This window comes from Sapajus apella, unplaced genomic scaffold (genome assembly GCF_009761245.1).
Source record: "Sapajus apella isolate SASKATOON/1434 unplaced genomic scaffold, GSC_monkey_1.0 scaffold14, whole genome shotgun sequence".
Lineage (NCBI taxonomy): Eukaryota > Metazoa > Chordata > Mammalia > Primates > Cebidae > Sapajus > Sapajus apella.
In genome coordinates this window covers 2,991,725-3,011,955 of record NW_022436954.1, presented here as the reverse complement: position 1 = coordinate 3,011,955, position 20,231 = coordinate 2,991,725, and the positions used below count along the sequence as shown (strand labels likewise).

The following is a 20,231-nucleotide window of genomic DNA, read 5'->3' as shown; positions in this document are numbered from 1 at the left end:
TCCAGCCACACCAGCATCTACCGACGCCAGCATCTAGCCACACTGACGTTTACTGACACATCTGCTGACACCAGCATCTACCCACACTGATGTTTACTGACACCAGTGTTTACTGACACCAAAATTTACTAGCGCCGACATTCACTGACACCGATGTGTGATGTGGGCTGGCTTGGGGTGGGCCTTGCCCTCAGCATTGGGGATGCTGCAGAGACCAGACAGACACATGGGTTCTTGGATTTTTGCTTCCTCTCCAGCCTCATGTACTGGACAGACTGGGGAGAGAACCCTAAAATCGAGTGTGCCAACCTGGACGGGCAGGAGCGGCGCGTGCTGGTCAATGCCTCCCTCGGGTGGCCCAATGGCCTGGCCCTGGACCTGCAGGAGGGGAAGCTCTACTGGGGAGACGCCAAGACGGACAAGATCGAGGTGAGGCTCCCGGGGAGGTGCTGTGGTTCAGAGGCTGTTTGATCCAGGTGGCCTGGCCCTGCTTAGCTGTCCCTGGGCTCCTGAGAGGTCAGGCCCTGCCACCCTGCAGCCTGACATAACACATCGCTGAGACACCGGTGGGTGCCTGTGCTCTGCTACTTGGCCAAACGGAATGCTTGAAAAAATAGTTATAATACTTTCTGACAAAAACGCCTCGAGAGGGTAGCACTACACAACGTCCTGTGGTTACGTAAGGTGTTACGGGCCAGGCGTGTGGGGTCACAGCTACTTGGAGACTGAGGTGGGAGTATCGTTGGAGCCCAAGAGTTTGAGGCCAATCCCCAGGAAAAGGGGACACGGGAATCCTCTGCACTGCTTTTGCAACTTACTGTGAGCCTTAAACTATTTCAAAGTACAAAATTAATTGAAAAAAAAAAACAACATATTCACTGCCCCACTTAAGGCATAAAACATGGACGTTGTTGAAGCCAGAGGCAGCGCTGGCCTGAGTTTGGTGATTCATTCCCAAGCAGTTGAAGACAGCTTTGTTTTTCCACGGGTATCTCTTCTCCCTATGCTGGGTGCAGCCTTGCCCTGCCACTGTGGTTGGGTTTCAGTGGCCTCATCTTGTAGGTGCAGCCTCACCCTGCTGCTGTGGTTGGGTTGGTTTCAGTGGCCTCATCCCGTGATCACATCCTTGCCCTGCTGCTGTGGTTGGGTTTCTGTGAATTCATCCTGTGGATTCAGCCACGCCCTACCACCATGGTCGGGTTTCAGTGGCCTCATCATGTGAGTGTAGCCTTGCCCTGCCACTGTGGTTGGGTTTCAGTGGCCTTGTCCCATGGGTGAAGCCTGGCCCTGCCGCTGCGGTCACATTTGAGTGAATTCATCCCATGGGTGCAGCCTCGCCTTGCCGCTATGGTCAGTTTCAATGGCCTCATTCTGTGTGCACAGCCTCACCCTGCCACTGTGATCGGGTTTCAGTGGCTTCATCCCACAGGTGAAGCCTTGCCCTGCGCTGTGGTCAGATTTCAGTGGCCTCGTCCTGTAGGTGCAGCCTCGCCCTGCGCTGTCGTCAGGTTTCAGCGGCCTCGTCCTGTGGGTGCAGCCTCGCCCTGTGCTGCGGTCAGGTTTCAGTGGCCTTGTCCTGTGTGGGTGCTTTGGCAGCTTGCCTTTTGCTCACCTAAGGATCCTCTGTTGAGCATTTTTTGAGGTGTTCTCGGTGCCAGTGATATGTTAGTTACATGTGTCCCCATCACACACTGCTGCCCATCGAGGTGACATTGCCACTACCAAAAAGTTTTAGAAATTAGCTGAACATGGCAGTGGGCACCTGTGGTCCCAGCTACTTAGGAGACTGAGCGGGGAGGATCACTTAAGCCTGGGAGGTGAGGTCAAGGCTGCAGTGAGCTGTGATCGCAGCACTGCACTCCAGCCTGGGCAACAGAGCAAGACCCTATCTCAAAAAAACAACAAAAAAGTTCCTTCCCTTTTGTGGCTGGATGACATCCCACATGGCCAGAGCACATTTTGTTTCCCATGTCCCAGTGGTGGGCAGTGGTTTCCACCTTTTGTCTACTGTGAACAATCCTGCTGTGAACATTTGAATGCAAGTTTTTGTTTGAACACCTGTTTTCAATTATTGGGGTATGTGTATGCATAGGGGTAGAATTGCTAGGTCATAGGGTAACGTTAGGTTTGACTTACTGAGGAACCGTTAAACTGCTTTCAATAGCAGCTGCTAGTGTGCATCCCCACTGGCAGTGTGTGAGGGTTCTGACTTTACCTCTTTACCAGTGCTGCTTTTCCAGTTAAAAAATATTCAGCCGCGTGTGGTGGCTCACACCTGTAATCTCAGAACTTTGGGAGGCTAAGGCAGGCAGATCAACTGAGGTCAGGAGTTCGAGACCAGCCTGGCCAACATGATGAAACCCTGTCTTTACCAAAAATACAAAAATTAGGGCCAGGTGTGGTGGCTCATGCCTGTAATCCCAGCACTTTGGGAGGCCGAGGCGGGCGGATCAACTGAGGTCAGGAGTTTGAGACCAGCCTGACCAACATGGTGAAACCCTGCCTCTACTAAAAATACATAATTAGCCGGGCATGGTGGCAGGCGCCTGTAATCCCAGTTACTTGGGAGGCTGACGCAGAAGAATCGCTTGAACCCAGGAGGCAGAGGTTGCAGTGAGCCGAGATTGCGCCGCTGTACTGCAGCCTGGGCAACAAGAGCGAAACTCCCATCTAAAATAAAATAAAAATGAAAATAAAGTTTATTAAAAAAAAAATTCATCACAGCCAGCCTAGTGGGTGTCCCATGTGGTTTTGCCTTGCATTTCCCTGATAACTAGGATGCTGAGCGTGGCCCTCTGAGATAAGTAGCACTGTTCCCATTTATGAATGAGAAACAGGTTTAGAGAACAGCAAATGATTGATTGATTGATTGATTGAGATGGAGTTTTGTTCTTGTTGCCCAGGCTGGAGTGCAGTGGCATAATCTCAGCTCACCGCAACCTCCACCTCCCAGGTTCAAGCATTCTCCTGTTAGCCTCCCCAGTAGCTGGGATTACAGGCATGCGCCACCACGCCCAGCTAATTTTGTATTTTTAGTAGAGGCAAGGTTTCTCCATGTTGGCTAGGCTGGTCTTGAACTCCTGACCTTAGGTGATCCACCCACCTCGTTCTTCCAAAGTGTTGGGATTATAGGTGTGAGCCACCATGCCCAGCCTGGAACAGCAACTTGTACCAGGTCACATAGCGAGTAGGGGGTCTCCAGGCAGTCCGACTCCGCAGCCGAGCAAGCTCCAGTCCTTATCACTTCCCAGTGTTGTAGACGGCGTCCAGAGTGTACCCGCATTTTTCAGATGAGGACACCAAAGCTCAAAACAGGAATGTTTTGACCACATTGGATACACATTGTCTGTGGTTTGGTCATGAAGTCACTTTATATCTTGGCGGTCCAGACTGGAGGAAGACGGGGGGCTCTGAGGAATGGGGAGGGTGTCTAAGGTGAAAGGAAGGAATTCCGGATTCTCCATACTGTCCTCGGGAAGTTAGAAGAATCAGAGGGTCTGACAAAGTCAGACAAAGCAGGAAGAGAAATGCAGTCAGGAGGAAGCGGAGCTGTCCGGGAACACGGGTGTTGCTGGAGCTCACCCCCAGGCCCTGCATGTCATAAAGATGTGAGCACTGGGTGTTGATTTCCCGCTTTAAGAATCTGTCTGTACATCATCAAACCCTATAGACAGTGCTGGGTCGCTATAGGGAACATGAGTCTTATGGGCCGTGGTGCTGGACGCACAGAAGGGACGGAGGCCAGGAGGTGGAAGGGCGGAGAGAGGGAACAGCGGGATTCACATCCTTGGCTTTCAAAATGGGCCAGGGAGAGACACCCTCTGAGCATGGTGGAACGAGAAAGCAAGATTGATGCACATTGAGACCAACTGAGGTGGCCAGGTGCGGTGGCTCATGCCTGTAATCCTAGCACTTTGGGAAGCTGAGGCGGGTGGATTGCCTGCGGTCAGGAGTTCGAGACCAGCCTGGCAACATGATGAAACTCCGTCTCTACTAAAAATACAAAAACTAGCCAGGCGTGGTGGCGCATGCCTGTAATCCCAGCTACTTGGGAGGCTGAGGCAGGAGAATTGCTTGAACCTGGGAGGCGGAGGTTGCAGTGAGCTGAGGTTGAACCACTGCCCTCCAGCCTGAGCAACTCCATCTCAAAAACAACAACTGCCACCAAGGAATTGAAGTGGGGTGTCACAGTAGCAGAATAGGAGTCGAGGAGTGGCCACCCTGTTGTCACACCACTGGAAGCTCCTCATCTGATCACTTGGAGCTCATCACTGGGGGCCTGAGGGAGATACTGAAGGATGAGAAGTGGTGGCACAGGGCGTGTGTGTCTTTGGTGGCCAGAACGTTGGGGTGCTTCACTGCAGGACTTCTCAGGGCCCTTCCATTGCTTACATAGGCTGTTTCTAAGAGGGGGATACATTGCATAAGCATTCTCCGACACCTCATCAAGGGTCCCTGTCTTTCCCCACTGTGGCCCTGATGGCACACTCTCTGGGAATGCTGGCCCAGGCCAAGACCCACCCTGCTATCCGCTTGCTTATCCAGAGCTGACTTAGCTGAGAGATTCCTGCCGGCAACTCCTCCTGCCCCGGGCAACCTCGGATGTGGCCTCGGATGGAGACAGTGGTTCTGTGCTTTCTGCTGGAGTTTGGCACCGCCCTGGGTGTGTCCTCAGGCTTCTGTGAGTCATGGCAGCTTCTCAGGTCCTTGCCCAGCGCCAGGAGCAAACCCTCCTAGCACCTTTTTCAGGTGTGGATGCACCGGTGTTCCTGCTGTGGAACCCCCTCACGTGAGGGACTTGGACTTGCTACAGGCCCATTCAGAAAACACCCACTGAGCACACAGTTGCGCCAGCTGCGTTCCAGGCAATGGTGGGCACAGTGGCTGCTGCTGGGGTTGTGGTAGCTTCTGAGGGCTTTGGGGACAGCTGAGGTACAGGGAGCCATAGCTCCCTGAGGGTGCAGTTGGACTCCAGGTGGAAGGGATGGCTGGGGGAGGTATAAATGGGGTCAGGAAGAAGACACATTTGCAACAGTGGGGACATTTCTTCTTTGTTTTTTTGAGATGGAGTCTCACTTTGTCGCCCAGGCTGGAGTGCAGTGGCATGATCTCAGCTCACTGCAACCCCCACCTCCCAGGTTCAAGCAATTCTCTGCCTCAGCCTCCCAAGTAGCTGGGATTATAGGCACATTACAGCACGCCCAGCTAATTTTTGTATTTTTAGTAGAGATGGGGTTTCACCATCTTGGCCAGGCTGGTTTTGAACTCCCGACTTTGTGATCCACCCGCCTCCACCTCCCAAAGTGCTGGGATTATAGGCATGAGCCACTGTGCCCAGCCAATGGGGACATTTCTAAGAGGCTGTCAGAAGACTACCAAGTGGCCAGCCCAGGTACTGAGGAGCCCATGCCAGCCTTGGACGTGTTTTGCTGCTCACCTTTTCTGGGGAGTGGGGGGAGAGAGGATTCTGTTCCACGCGGTGGCATGCGCGGCTGGGCTCTGCGGAGCTGGGCGCTGGAAGGAAGGCGCTTTTGCAGGGGGTGGGGGAAGCTGAGACCAGCCTTAGAACAGACAATCAGGCTCCAGGTTTTCAGCTCCCAGTGCATAAGAGGACTTCACGGGCAGCTGTGGCTGATCCCTTGATGAATTGGGAGAAGAACAAAGGTCTGGAAATGCTGGTCTGATGAAACGAGGTTTCATGTGGATGGCATTAGAGACGCCATCAGATTTACAGAGTGGAACGGAGATGGCGGATGCCTCTGGGAGGCCCCTCCTGCGAGGCTTGTCTGTGACAGCTGTCCTGGGAATCATCTTCCAGGCGGCCCCAGTGGCCTGACTGACACACACAGGCATGGCAGCCCCATCCTGTGACCAGCTGCTGCCCTCATCAGTGACAGCTGAGAGTGGTGGTGGCCCCAGCCCTGAGCTCCCTCCCCACCTGCTGGGGCCCACCCAGGGCAGTCCTGACACCTGTGGTTTTGGGTTCTGCCCCGCTGTGAGACCTGTGTGGTTGTGGGTTGGGGTCCCCTGGATGTGGCCCCACCTCCCTTCTGCTTCCCATAGCTGCCTCTTCTCACCATTTTTCCAGCCTCCTGGGCTAAGAATTCCAGCGTTGTGCTGGCTTAGCCCCTGGGACACCTCCTTAGCCTTCTTTCTGAGTCTGGAGCCCCCAGGTGTTGGAAGTTCTATCCCCTGGGACACCCACAGCCACATTCAGCGTCTCCTGTGAGCCTCCAACGTGTCCCGTCAGGACCAAGCCCTTGTGTTCTTGTTTTCCCACCTACCTGGGCTTAGCCAGGGGAATGCCTGGCCAGGAGCTTCTCCCCTCTGCCCTGCCATGGCTTTTACATCCTGTGCCACAAGACAGCTGTGTGTGAAAGTGGGAGGATCTGGCGTCTCTGTGGGTCTCCGAGGCCCACGCCCCAGCGCTGCTCTTTCTACCTGCTGGCTGAACTCTTGTGCCAGGCCTGGAACAGCCCAGCTCTCTCCTGAGCCCCAGCCCCCTGTGCCCAGCTGCCCCTGGCCCTCTCCTCCAGAAGCCTGGGTCACTCCAGCCGTATGCCATGGTGGGGACAACGTGCTCCCTTGACCGCCTGGGGAAGGTCCTGTCCAAATGTCAACACCTGGTCCCTGCCTGGAGGCCGGAAGCTGTGCCCCTCCCACACCCCTCCAGGGATTGTGCTCTCGCTTGACCCTAGTTCCTGTCACCATCATCATCATTACTGTCATTTCGCTTGTCTGTGAGCTGGTCTGGTTTCCCAAAGCAGAGACCCTCTGAGGTCCAGCTTGTGCTGGGGTCTCCATGCTGACCCCTGGCGGGATACACCAGATCTGGGTCAGGAGTTACCCCCCTTACGTCCTGCCTCTTGACAGGCACCCCTGACTTTTGCTAAGTGGGCGGAGGTGGCATCACTCACAGCCAGAGTGATGGGGCAGGGTCTGTTACCTACACTGTGCTCCTGGGAATCTGGGGAGAGGCTACACCCTGGGCTTCACGTGTATGTGTGTGTGTGTGTGTGTAAGATCTTTTATTACATGAATCAAGATAACTGTTGCCGTTCACATTGGGGTTTTGCATTTGGCAGAATGGGATAATTCTTCCCTCACATGACAGAACTCTTCCCCTTTTTCTTTTTTGTGACAGAGTCTCACTTGTATTGCCCAGGCTGGAGTGCAGTGGCGCGATCTCTGCTCACTGCAGTCTTTACCTCCTGGGTTCAAGCAGTTCTTTGCCTTAGCCTCCCAAGTAGCTGAGATTACAGGTACACGCTACCACGCCTAGCTAATTTTTTGTATTTTTAGTGGAGATGGGGTTTCACCAGGTTGGCCAGGCTGGTCTCGAACTGCTGACCTCAAGTGATCCACCTACCTCGGCCTCCCAAAGTGCTGGGATTACAGGCTTGAGCCACCAAGCCCTACCTGTTTTTATTTTTTCATTGATAACGTTTCGCCAGGTGTGGTAGTGTGTGCCTGTAGCAACTTGGGAGGCTGAGGTGGGAGGATCACTTAAGCCCAGGAGTTTGAGGCTGGGCTCAAGTGATTGAGAGGTGAACTATTATCATGTCACTTCACTCCAGCCTGGGTGACAGAGCAAGACCCTATCTCTAAAAAATATATATATATTTAAAAAGCGCTGGGTATGGTGGCTCACGCCTATGGTCCCAGCTACTTAGGCGGCTGAGGTGGGAGGATCACTTGAGCCCAGGAGTTTGAGGTTGCAGCGAGCCAAGATTGCGCCACTACACTCCAGCCTGGGACAGAGCCCAGATCCTGTCTCTTAAAAAAAAAAGGGTGGGGAGGTTGGGGAGGGATAACATAGCTGATGGGGGGCATGGAGGCAGCAAACCACATTGCCGTGTGTGTACCTATGAACAGTCCTGCATGATCTGCACATGTACTCCAGAACCTAAAGTACTATTTTAAAAAAATGTATCGCAACACAGCCATGCGTGTTCATTCACCTGCTCTCCATGCCGCTTTCGTGCTCTAGAGACCCTTATGGCCTGAAAGCCGAAAGTATTTTCTATCCTTGACAAAAAGTTTGCTGACCTCTGTCCTAACAAATTCATCTCCCAAGTTCTCTTCCGGTGCTGGCATGTCCCAAACTTGGCCCTGTTATTTCTGAACTCTGCTTTGACCCTTTCCTCCCCCAGGAGTCAGGATGGGCACATTCTCTGTGTCTTGTCCCCCAACGCTCAATAAGAGGCTCAGCTTGGCTCGGGAATTCTCAGAAAGGTCTGGCTCCAGGAAAGGCTGAGACCTCCTGAGTCGGCCCAGAGGAACCTGCCAGGTCTGGGAGAGGCCTGGCTCAGCAGAGTGGCTTTTGCAGATGGGTTGGACCCGTCAAGGTGTGCTGAGTTGTCCTCAAAAGGCCACTTTGGGATGTCTTTCCTCCAGTATTAGAGCGGCTGAGACCTGCTCAGTGCGGGCCTGAGGTTTTCCAAGTTGGCGGGTCCACAAGGTGCCCTGGGATTCTGGAATCTGGGTGGAAAGTGTGGGGCTTGGGGGAGTGTCCCGGAGGTTCTGGAATCTGGTGGAAAGTGGCAAGGCTTGGGGAGTGGTTTCTGAGCCACCATGGGGGGCTCTGTGGGAGCCTCTGCCCATCAGGGAGATTTTGCAGGCCCTGCCAGCCCAGAGCCAGTGTCTTGCGCTTACCGAGGGTATAGCCAGTCTTGCTGGGTGGAGCAGCTGATTGCCTCCTCTCACTTTGTCATGGGGCCACCTGGGAGTGGGAAGCAAGGGTAGAGAGGGAGGGAACGGCTGCCAGCCAGTGCCTAGTGCCCTTGTTTGCCCTGGGCCCTCTGTGGGCTCTTTTTTATTGCTCTTGAATGAAGCCAGGGAAATGGACTTCCTTGCCTCCCTTCAGCTCAGCGTGTCTGGAAATTTGGTTATTAAAATCAAGAAAGCGTGGAAGTAGAGCAAGAAGAGGAAAAATCTCTCCAAGTGACAATAGTGACCTCTGGCCAGGTGCAGTGGCTCACACCTATGATCTCGGCACTTTGGAAGGCCGAGATGGGCAGATTGCTTTAGCTCAGGAGTTCGAGACCAGCCTGGCCAACATGGCGAAACCCCATCTCCACAAAAATAAAATAAAATTTAAGAGATAATAGTGACCTTTTGGTAGATTGAAGCCTAGAGTCCTTTCTTTTTCTAAATGCGGATTTTTTTCTTCATGATGTTTGTGTACCACACCAGCATCTCTCCCCGAGCCCTGTTACTATGCGTGGAAGGAGGGGCAAGGGTCCCCCCCACCCGACTGTGAGCCCCTCCTCTTAAGCTCCGTGCCCTTGGAGAAGCCTGCACCTCCTCCTTGTATGCCAGGGCCGGGTCCCTCCTGGTGTGGTTCTGTGCTGCTGGGTTGGGCCCAGCCCCTTAGTGGCCTTTGTGTGTATTCCTGTTGTGAAGGCAAAATGTGAAGAACCCTAGACGATTTGGGGACCAGGGCTCTGTCACCTGCTGTTCATTGCTCACGAGAGCAGCCAGGAGTGGGTGGAGAGCTCAGACTTCCAGGCACGGTCACGGGGGTTGGTCTAATCATGTTCCCACCGGCCTGCTCCTCAGAACCACCTGTTGAGGGCTGTTACCATGATCCCGTACCTGATTCCAACTTAACGCCTCCAGATTGGGGCCCAGCTGTTATTTTTTTTTGTTCTGTTTTTTTTCCTGGGTAGTGACTTTAGCCACTTGGCTAGTCTGAGCCCCTCAGTTACAGGTGGAGAAACTGAGGCCCATGAGGGTGCAAAGACTTGCCCGAGGACCCAAAGCCCTGTGGGGCAGAGCTGGAGGGGCCCGGCATTGGGTCTTAGAGCTGTCTGTCCCCTCCCCGCTCTGCCAGCAGCTTTTTTTTTGAGACAAGGTCTCACTCTGTCACCCAGGCTGAAGTGCAGTGGTGCAGTCGAGGCTCACTGCAGCCTTCGCCTCCTGGGTTCAAGTGATTCTCATGCCTCAGCCTCCCAAGCAGCTGGGATTACAGGTGTGTGCCATCATACCTGGCTCGGCTCATTTCTGTGTGTTTTTAGTAGAGATGGGAGTTTCACCATGTTGGCCAGGCTGATCTTAAACTCCATCTGCCTTGGCCTTCCGAAGTGCTGGGATTACAGACAGATTACCCCTCACCCAGCCCCAGCAGCTTTGTCCTGTGCCATCCAACAGATGACCAAAGTCTGTTTCTTTTCTCTTTTTTTTTTAGACAGAGTTTCACTATTGTTGCCGAGGCTGGAGTGCAATGGCACAATCTCAGCTCACTGCAACCTCCACCTCTTGGGTTCAAGCGATTCTCCTGCCTCAGCCTTCCAAGTAGCAGGGATTATAGGCATGTGCTACCATGCCTGGCTAATTTTTTATTTTTAGTGGAGATGGGGTTTCTCCATGTTGGTCAGGCTGGTCTTGAACTCCCAACCTCAGGTAATCTGCCCACCTCCACCTCCCAAACTATTGGGATTACAGGTGTGAGCCACTGTGCCTGGCCTCTTTTTTTTTTTTTTTTTTTTTGAGACGGAGTTTTGCTCTCGTTGCCCGGGCTGGAGTGCAGTGGTGTGATCTTGGCTCACTGCAACCTCTGCCTCCTGGGTTCAAGTGATTCTCCTGCCTCAGCCTCTTGAGTAGCTGGGATTACAGGCATGTGCCACCACACCTGGCTAATTTTGTATTTTTAGTAGAGATGGTGTTTCACCGTGTTGGCCAGGCTGGTCTCAAACTCCTGACCTCAGGTGATCCACCCACCTCGGCCTCCCAAAGTGCTGAGATTACAGGTGTGAGCTACCACACCCAGCCGTCTTTGTTTTTTAACGTGTATTCCATCTGCCTTACGGTTTCACCACCTGCAAAACAGAGGACTTGTCACTTTTCTGGTAATCTGGAAATGTAATCTGGCTGCAGGAGGCCTGTGAAAGCTTGCCTGTAATGGCCCTGTGTCTCTTTCATCCTGTCCTGAGAGCTGGAGAGCTTGGATGTTGCACCTAACCCAACCTTCCTATTAACATAAATTTCTGCGGGGTCATCAATCGTCAGAACTGCATCCTATCCCATGGGGCTGTATGGTTCTGTTGGTTCAGGCATTTTTACCTTGGCAGTATTTTCTCCTCTGCGGCTTTTGTGGTTGCTTTTAATCAGCATTGACTCTTCAGGAAAAATATTTAGCTGTTACATCTAAGAGGAGACAGGCTGGAAAGCATCTGAGACCTGCAGCCTTAGACTTAGAACCAGAAGTGCCCTCAGAGTTCATGGGGTCCTGACCCAGTGGGAAGTGAGTTCATAGAGAAGCGGGAGAACCTTGCCCCGGGTCCTGCAATTGCTCACAGAACTGTGTGGTGGGTATGATCTGGAGTCCCTCTCCCCTCACTGCTACACCTGGGGCAGGCATTGCTAATTGTTCCCAGGACTTCCTTCTGCAGAGCTCGCCCTGGTCCAAGACCCACACCCTGATTCTCTAGGCAGCTGCTGCCTGTCAGTCTGCAGTGGTCTGAGAGAGGACACCTACTTGCCTGGTCTGTTCTAAATTGTGCTGCTCATCCCAGCACAGGTGGGGGACACTGTGGGAAAGGCACTGTCACTGCTCTGTCAGCTGGGTATGTGGCATTATAGTAAAAATGTCATGGCTGGGCCTGATGCTTCACGCCTGGAATACCAGCACTTTGGAAGGCTGAGGAGGGCAGATTACTTGAGGCCAGGAGTTCGAGACCAGCCTGGCCAACATAGTGAAACCCCATCTCTACCAAAAATACAAAAATTAGCTGGGCGTGGTGGCAGGCGCTCAGCTACTCAGGAGGCTGAGGCAGGAGAATTGCTTGAACCCAGGAGGTGGAAGTTGCAGTGAGCCGAGATTGTGTAGCTGCACTCCAGCCTGGGCTACAGAGGGAGACTCTGTCTCAAGAAAAAAGAAAACATCATTTATCCAGCATCCCTGGAGAGCCATGATACCTGGTGTTTTACGGTACCTGGCAAGGTGCAGGTGAAACTGAGGCTCCTGGGTGTTGAACCCGTCTTGTTTGGGGCAGCTCAGGCCCCAGGGTTGGCTCTTGTTGACATGGTCCTGGCCCATCCAGACCTGTATCTCTGCCATCCTGCAGGTGATCAATGTCGACGGCACGAAGAGGCGGACCCTGCTGGAGGACAAGCTCCCACACATTTTCGGGTTCACGCTGCTGGGGGACTTCATCTACTGGACTGACTGGCAGCGCCGCAGCATTGAGCGGGTGCACAAGGTCAAGGCCAGCCGGGACATCATCATTGACCAGCTGCCCGACCTGATGGGGCTCAAAGCCGTGAATGTGGCCAAGATCATCGGTGAGTCCGGGGGACCCCAAGCTGTGGCTCAGCCATGCAGACATGCATGAGAAGGAAGTGACGGGTCCCAACCTGGGCATAAGTGTTGAGCCCTGGGGAAGGATCAGACAGGAAAGGTGACAGTATCTGGCTAAGGACAGATGGGAAGAGACCAAGGGTGCTGATTAGGGAGTGGTTGTGGACCAGGAATGTCGGTTACAATGGTTAGAAACTGGCTAACATGGCCAGGCGTGGTGGCTCACGCCTGTAATCCCAGCACTTTGGGAGGTTGAGGCAGGCGAATCACCAGGTCAGGAGATCGAGACCATCCTGGCCAACATGATCAAACCCCGTCTCTACTAAAAAATACAAAAATTAGCTGGGTGTGATGGCACACGCCTGTAGTCTCAGCTGCTTGGGAGGCCGAGGCAGGAGAATCACTTGAACCCAGGAGGTGGAGGTTGCAGTGAGCCAAGAGCTCCTGCACTCCAGGATGGCAACAGAGCAAGATTCCGTCTCAAAAAAAAAAAAAAAAAGAAAAGAAAAGGTAGCTAACATTTGTTGAGCACCTGCTATGTGCCCGGCCCTGGCTCGGAACCTTCGTTCCCAGAGCGAACCCTTCTGTGAATGCAGTTCCTTGCCTCACTGGCATGGGGGCGCGGTAGGCAGAGCCCTGTAGCTTATGGGTGCCGAACTCGGGACTCATTTCTGGGCCTGCCTGGCTGGGCTGTGCTTGTTGCCCCCATTGCCAATACACGTGCACTTTTCACCTGAAAGCCAGGATCCGCAGAAGGTTCACCGAAGAGGTCCTTGTTTGGCACGATGATTTGTCTCTTCCTGAAAAGGTGATGGAGTTACGCTGGAGAGAGTAGCGTCCACGTGTGGCCGGGACGGGCCTGGGGCTCGTGGGCAGGGGCTCCACGTCTGGCTGGGGCCTGGGGTCCTGCGCTGCACCTGCGTGTCAGAGGCCCTCAGTAAATCTTCGCTGATGAAGGGTGAGAGGACAGAGGACGTGGTGCTTGCTGCTGCACTGCCTGCAGTCCTGGGCGAGATGCCGGGTCGGCTCTGCTCCCTGTTGGGTAGATGTGATGTTAGCTGTGACGCTAGATCCCTGGCTGTAAAATATGAGGGAGCTGGGAACTGAGGGAGCAGGTTGGGGCAGAAGGGACAGTCTCTCAGAGGCCTGGAGCTGAGGCAGTGTGGGCGACCCCAGGAGCAGCGAGTGCTTCCATCACGGCCTTCATCGCACCCTGCCGTCCTTATCCCGGAGGTGGAATCCACAAATTTAGTTTTTCCAGATCCTTTAAAATGCATTTGTGCCAGGCGCAGTGGCTCACAGCACTTTGGGAGGCCGAGGTGGGCAGACCACTTGAGGTCAGGAGTTTGAGACCAGCCTGGCCAGCGTGGTGAAACCCTGTCTCTACTAAAAGCGCACACACACATAAAATTAGCCAGGCGTGGTGGTGTGTGCCTGTAATCCCAGCTACTTAAAAGGCTGAGGCAGGAGAATCACTTGAATCTAGGAGGCAGAGGTTGTAATGAACTGATGTCACACCACTGACCTCCACCTGGGCAATAGAGCAAGACCCTGTCTCAAAAAAAAAAAAAAAACAAAATGCATTCTTTCCAGGCATGGTGGCTCATGCCTGAAATTCAGAAATCCCAGCACTTTGGAAGGCTGAGGCAGGAGGATCACTTGAACCCAGGAATTTGAGTGTCTCCCCTGGTCAACATAGAGAGACCTCATCTCTATTAAAAAAAAAAAAAATTAGCTGGGCTGGTGGCATGTGCCTGTGGTCCCAGCTTTTTTCTTCTTCTTCTTCATTTTTTATTTTATTATATTTTATTTTCTTAGAGACAGGGTCTCACCATGTTGCCAAGGCTGGTCTTGAACTCCTGACCTCAGATGATCCATCCACCTCCACCTCCCAAAGTGCTGGTATTACAGGCAGAGCCACCGCGCCCTGCCGATCCCAGCTTCTTAGGAGGCTGAGGTGGCAGGATCACCTGAGCCTGTAGGCAGAAGTTGCAGTGAGCTGAGGTCATACCACTGCACTCCAGCCTGGGTGACAGAGTGAGACCCTGTCTCAAAAAAATAAAAAACATTCACTGTCCACCATGGAAGGTGAGACTAACCTATAAGTGATTGTTCAAAGAACAAAAAATAAGCCCCAGGGAGAAGACAAAAGGGTGCATCCATGGGGCTGTGAACTAAAGCTGACAAACTGGCCTTCTTCCCTCTCCCCCTCACCCATGATTTACTAAAGGAGATGGGGAAAAGGGTTCTTTTTTTGGCTTCAATATTTAACATTAAATTAAAGCCGATTTTAATAGCACTTCGGATGAGGAGTGAAATTAACAGACTGGCCAAAAATAAATGAACCCTCTCTGTACTGTGTGAAAAAGAGGCAGCTTTGGTCATGCTGGGTAAGCGTGAGTTTTCAAGGCTGCTGGGAATATCTGTGAGTCGGAGGAAGGGCTGAGGTGGGATTCTCAGGAGCCAAGGCTGAGGGACGACTTGCCCAGTCCCTGCCCAAGGGGTCATTGTGTTCTTCCCGGGTCAGAGCACAGGCCAGGAGGCGGGACCTCCAGGCTGGCTGGCTCGCCGAGCTGCTCCCTGATGGTGCTCTCTTCAACAGCCTCTCTGCACTTCAGTTTCCTAGAATAAAAAATGGGGATGAGAATAGCTCCTACCTCCAAGATGGATGGAGTGAGTTCAGACAGGTGACTCCCTGGGACCAGTGCCTGGCGCTTGACAAGGTCCCGTCACAGCCCACACTGCTGTTACCGTTACTGACTCGAGGCCGTACCTGGGGAGAACCTGGTTGCCGTCATCCAGGCGTTCTCCTACCACGCCCGCCTGCTGTCTGTGTCTGACATGTGGTGGGAACAAAGCTGTGCACATTGGAGCTTCTGGCACATCCTGGCTTTCACATGAAAGGTGCGTGTGTGTTTGAGGATGGAGCCAGCCAGGAACAATCATCACAACCCAACCCAGCCCTGAGGTCAAACCTGACCCAGGGGTGAGTCCTGAGCTCGGCACCCTGAGCCACGCAGCTCACAGTGGCATTCACTGTGTGGCCTTGTGGTGTCCTTTCCCTGCCTTGCTGTTGCTATTTAGATCGGGGCCTGTGTGTTCGCTTCCAGGAACCAACCCGTGTGCCGATGAGAACGGCGGGTGCAGTCACCTGTGCTTCTTCACGCCCCACTCCACCCGGTGTGGCTGTCCCATCGGCCTGGAGCTGCTGAGTGACATGAAGACCTGCATCGTGCCCGAGGCCTTCTTGGTCTTCACCAGCAGAGCCGCCATTCACAGGATCTCCCTTGAGACCAACAACAACGATGTGGCCATCCCGCTCACGGGCGTCAAGGAGGCCTCAGCCCTAGACTTCGATGTGGCCAACAACCACATCTACTGGACGGACGTCAGCCTGAAGGTAGCATGGCCAGGATGCGCACACGTGCAGCCTTGATGGGGAAACCTTGCCTCTGTTCCTGCCTCAGAGGCTTCAGACATTTTTTTAAAGCACTATAATATTTATTGTAACTCAATTCAAGCTAATCAAATATGAGCAACCCTATTTAAAAAAAAACAGATGATTATAATGGGCAAATCCGGTAGACACACTTGAGGGCTTTTGTGAAGTGCTTGTGTGAATTTGTAATGTTTGTTGTCCATTGAGCTTGACTTCAGACACCCCACCCTCTCCCCTCGCCAGAGGCTGTCTGCTTAGCAGACTCTTTCTTCATTTATAGTGCAGATATAAACATCCAGGACAATTACAGGAAGACTTTTTTTTTTTTTGTGACAGTCTTGCTCTGTCACCCAGGCTGGAGTGCAGTGGCACGATCTCAGCACACTGCAACCTCCGCCTCCTAGGTTCGAGTGATTCTCCTGCCCCAGCCTCCCAAGTAGCTGGGATGATGGGCACCCACCACCATACCCAGCTAGTTTTTTTGTATTTTTAGTAGAGCCAGGGTTTCACCATGTTGGCCAGGCTAGTCTCGAACTGCTGACCTCAGCTGATCTGCCCACCTCAGCCTCACAAAGTGCTGGGGTTACAGGCGTCAGCCACTGCTCCCGGCCTAGGAAGACTTTTTGCCTTCTAAAGAAGGGTTTAGCAAACTGGTCCGTGGGCTGGCCTTCTGATTCTGTAAAGAGAGTTTGATTGGTGTACAGCAAAGCCCATTTGTTTACGGATCGTCTGTGGCAGCGTTTGCGCTGCTGAGTTGAGTTCTGACAGATCTGTATTGGCTGTTAAGCCTAAAATATGTACTACCTGCTCCTAAACAGAAAAAGTGTGTTGACTTCTGGTCTAAAGTGTTGGACAACTGCATTGTTTACTGACTTGTTTTTCTACTATTTGTTTTCTGGGAGTTTTTTTGTTTGTTTGTTTTGAGACAGGGTCTTCCACTGTCACTCAGGCTGGAGTGCAGTGGTGAATTCTCAGCTCACTGCAGCCTCGACCTCCTGGGCTCTTAGTGATCCTCCCACCTCAGCCTCCCGAGTAGCTAGGACTGCAGGTGCACACCACCACACCTGGCTGATTTTTGTGGGTTTTTTGTTTTTTTTTGTGGAGGTGGGGTTTCCCCATGTTGCGCAGACTGGTTTCAATCTCCTAGGCTCAAGCTCGCGCCTCAGCCTCCCAAAGTGCTGGGATTGCAGGTGTGAGCCACCACGCCCGTCCTATTCTAGTATTTGTATTAGATATCTTTAAAAGATTTTTTATGACTTTAAGTCACAAGGGTTCTTTGTAGAAAAAGGGAAATACATAGAAAAGTATAAAAAAAGAGGCCAGGCGTGGTGGCTTACGCCTGTAATCCCAGCACTTTGGGAGGCTGAGGTGGGAGGATCATTTGAGGTCAGGAGTTCGAGACCAGCGTGGCCAACATAGTGAAACCCCATCTCTACTAAAAATACAAAAATTAGCTGGGCCTCGTGGCATGTGCCTGTAATCCCAGCTACTTGGGAGGCTGAGGCAGAGAATTGCTTGAACCTGGTATGTGGTGTTTGCAGTGAGCCAAGATCGCGCCACTCCATTCCAGCCTGGGCAACAGAGTGAGACTCCGTCTCAAAAAAAAAAAAAAACAACAAAAAAAAACTAAAACAAAACAAAAGAAGAAAAGTATAAAAAGAAAATGGAAATTGTCCATAGCCTCACCAGCCAGAGATCACTGCTGATACCTTAGCATGTTTCCTTCAAGTCTTTTTTCTCTAAGATAGCATTTCTCATTACACAATTATATGCTACAGAGAATTTTGTATCCTGATTTTTTTACTTGACATTACAACAGGTATTCGGTGATGCTATGACAGACTCTTTGGCACAATCTTTTAAATCCGTGAAATACTCCACTGCACAGATGCTCCCTTTTAGGCTTAACTGTTCATTTATTATACATGTGCTGGGTACAGCTGGGCACAGTGGCTCATGCCTGTAATCCCAACACTTTGGGAGGCTGAGGCAGGAGGATCACTTGAGCCCACGAGTTTGGGACCAGCCTGGGCAACATAGTGAGACCCCATCTCTACAAAAAACTTTTTAAAAGTTGGAAGTAGTGGTACACAGCTGTAATCCCAGCTGCTAAGGAGGCTGAGTTGGGAGGATCGCTTGAGCCCCAGGAGGTTGATGCTACAGTGAGCTGCACTCTGACCTTGGCGACAAAGTGAGACCTGCCTGGGGGGAAAAAATGGTATATATAATCTCCAAGTTGCTTTTTCCAGAAAGGTATCTTGCTGCATTTAAAAACTTGAATGTGGCTGTGTGCAGTGGCTCATGCCTGTAATCCCAACACTTTGGGAGGCCAAGGCAGGCGGATCACGAGGTCAAGAGTTCGAGACCATCCTGGCCAACATGTTGAAACCCCGTCTCTACTGAAAATAACAAAAATTAGCTGGGCATGGTGGCACGCGCCTGTAATCTCAGCCTTGGGAGGCTGAGGCAGGAGAATCACTTGAACCCAGGAGGTGTAGGTTGCAGTGAGCCGAGATTATGCCACTGCACTCTAGCCTGGGCAACAGAGCTAGATACCGTCTCAAAAAGAAAAAAAAAAAAAAACAACACTTGAATGTTGGGGATCTTGTCCAGAATGTGGTCAGTATCTGCTCCAGGTGGCCAGGCGTCTCGGTGAGATGTCTACAAAAGACACTGGTTCCTAAAATGTGGCCCTTTTTCTCCTCACCTGCTACCAGACCATCAGCCGCGCCTTCCTGAACGGGAGCTCTGTGGAGCACGTGGTGGAGTTTGGCCTTGACTACCCCGAGGGCATGGCTGTTGACTGGATGGGCAAGAACCTCTATTGGGCCGACACCGGGACCAACAGGATCGAAGTGGCGCGGCTGGACGGGCAGTTCCGGCAAGTCCTCGTGTGGAGGGACCTGGACAACCCGCGGTCGCTGGCCCTGGATCCCACCGAGGGGTAAGAGTTTGCCTGTCCCGGGCGTCCTCCTGTCCCTCTCTCTGTGTACGTCAGTGCGGGCATGCCAGCTGGGAAGGTGGCAGGCTGCCCGTGTGGCCCTTGGTGATCACAGCTGTACCGACATCATTCGCCTTGATGGTGGCCAGGAGTGATAGGCCCCTCGGAAGTCATGGAGCTCCTTCATGGAGCGGGTGCTGAGGCCGTGTCAGGCTCAGTGCTGGCTGCTTTCACCTGGGCCGTCTCACCAAGGCATCCGCAGGGCCTGCATCAGGCAGTGTCTGTGTTGGTTTTACAGATGCAGAAACAGTATCAGAGAAACTGAGGGACGCATCTAAGGTCACATACCCAGTTAGAGTGGAGCTGGGCCAGGAAGTGCTGCCTCAGACTCCCAACCAGGCCTCCTGGCTTTGCGCCGTTTTGCCAAAACCACAATCCAGAACTGGCTTTGAGGTCCCTGGACCTCAGGCCACTCCAAAATGGCCTCCTGGAGGCTGCTGAGCCACAGTTTACGACCAACCTTGAGAGGCAAGCGTGCTTGTAGCTGCCGGGCATCCTAGGGGCCCTGCCTTGGGCACTGTGGTCAGACAGGCCCCAGATGTGTGTGTGTGGGGGGTCTCTCTGGACTTGAGTTTTGTTTTCTGTGCAGTGGGCACAGTGCACACCCTGGAAAGCCCAATCCCTGCCTGCTGCACGTTCTGCCAGGGAAGGATGGAAGATTTCGGGATGGCAGGACATCAGAAAGAGGTCCAGTTTTAGAACAAGGGCAGGTCCAACTTAGAAAATTCTGGAATGAGGATGTGCATTTCCTCTTGTGGATCTGCTGAAGGAAGGGACAGAGGGGCTGCCGGGGAGGAGCCCAGAGCCGAGTTTATATCCTGATCCTGCAAGGCCTCCTCTGCTCTGAGGTCTTGTTTTCTGCTGTGCTTGTGTCCATCCTGGTTTCTGCCGTGTCCCCAGCATCCGGCCAAGTTCAGGGGGTGTTCTAGCACACTCTCACCTTGGCTGTGCGCCTGTTTTTGTGTCAGTAAAGGGGTGTTTCCTTGCCTTACGAGTGAGCCACTGTGGGAATTCAGGGGGGTGGCGCAGCGACCGCCCCGGAGGGATGTTTGTGTGGCAGGGGAAAGGGTCTCGCCCTTCCCTGCTTCCTGCACGTGGCTTTCTCCAGGATGGGGAGGGCCGAACTGAGGCGACGGGTGCAGACCCCTGCACCCTCTGTTCTGCGGTGAGAGTGGACTCACCGAGCCTGCCGTTCTCCCACGTGCCTTCCAGCTACATCTACTGGACCGAGTGGGGTGGCAAGCCGAGGATCGTGCGGGCCTTCATGGACGGGACCAACTGCATGACGCTGGTAGACAAGGTGGGCCGGGCCAACGACCTCACCATTGATTACACTGACCAACGCCTCTACTGGACCGACCTGGACACCAACATGATCGAGTCGTCCAACATGCTGGGTGAGGGCCGGGCAGGGGCCTGCTGGGCATGGAGGGCAGGGCAGCTGGGCGCTGGCCACCTCCCAGCCTGCCCCATGTGCCTGTGGCCTGCAA

At 53.1% G+C, this 20,231-nt stretch overlaps 1 protein-coding gene across 2 annotated transcripts in view; it reads left to right on the top strand.

Annotated features, from left to right (window-relative positions):
- LRP5 (LDL receptor related protein 5) overlaps positions 1 to 20,231 on the top strand; it is a 131,919-nt gene that overhangs the window by 73,725 nt on the left and 37,963 nt on the right. For both annotated transcript variants that reach the window (XM_032282590.1, XM_032282591.1), the window contains 5 exons: positions 258 to 429; positions 12,069 to 12,285; positions 15,412 to 15,701; positions 18,458 to 18,684; positions 19,954 to 20,138. In XM_032282590.1, coding sequence (XP_032138481.1) covers positions 258 to 429; positions 12,069 to 12,285; positions 15,412 to 15,701; positions 18,458 to 18,684; positions 19,954 to 20,138 — 1,091 coding nt within the window. The remainder of the gene's footprint in view (positions 1 to 257; positions 430 to 12,068; positions 12,286 to 15,411; positions 15,702 to 18,457; positions 18,685 to 19,953; positions 20,139 to 20,231) is intronic.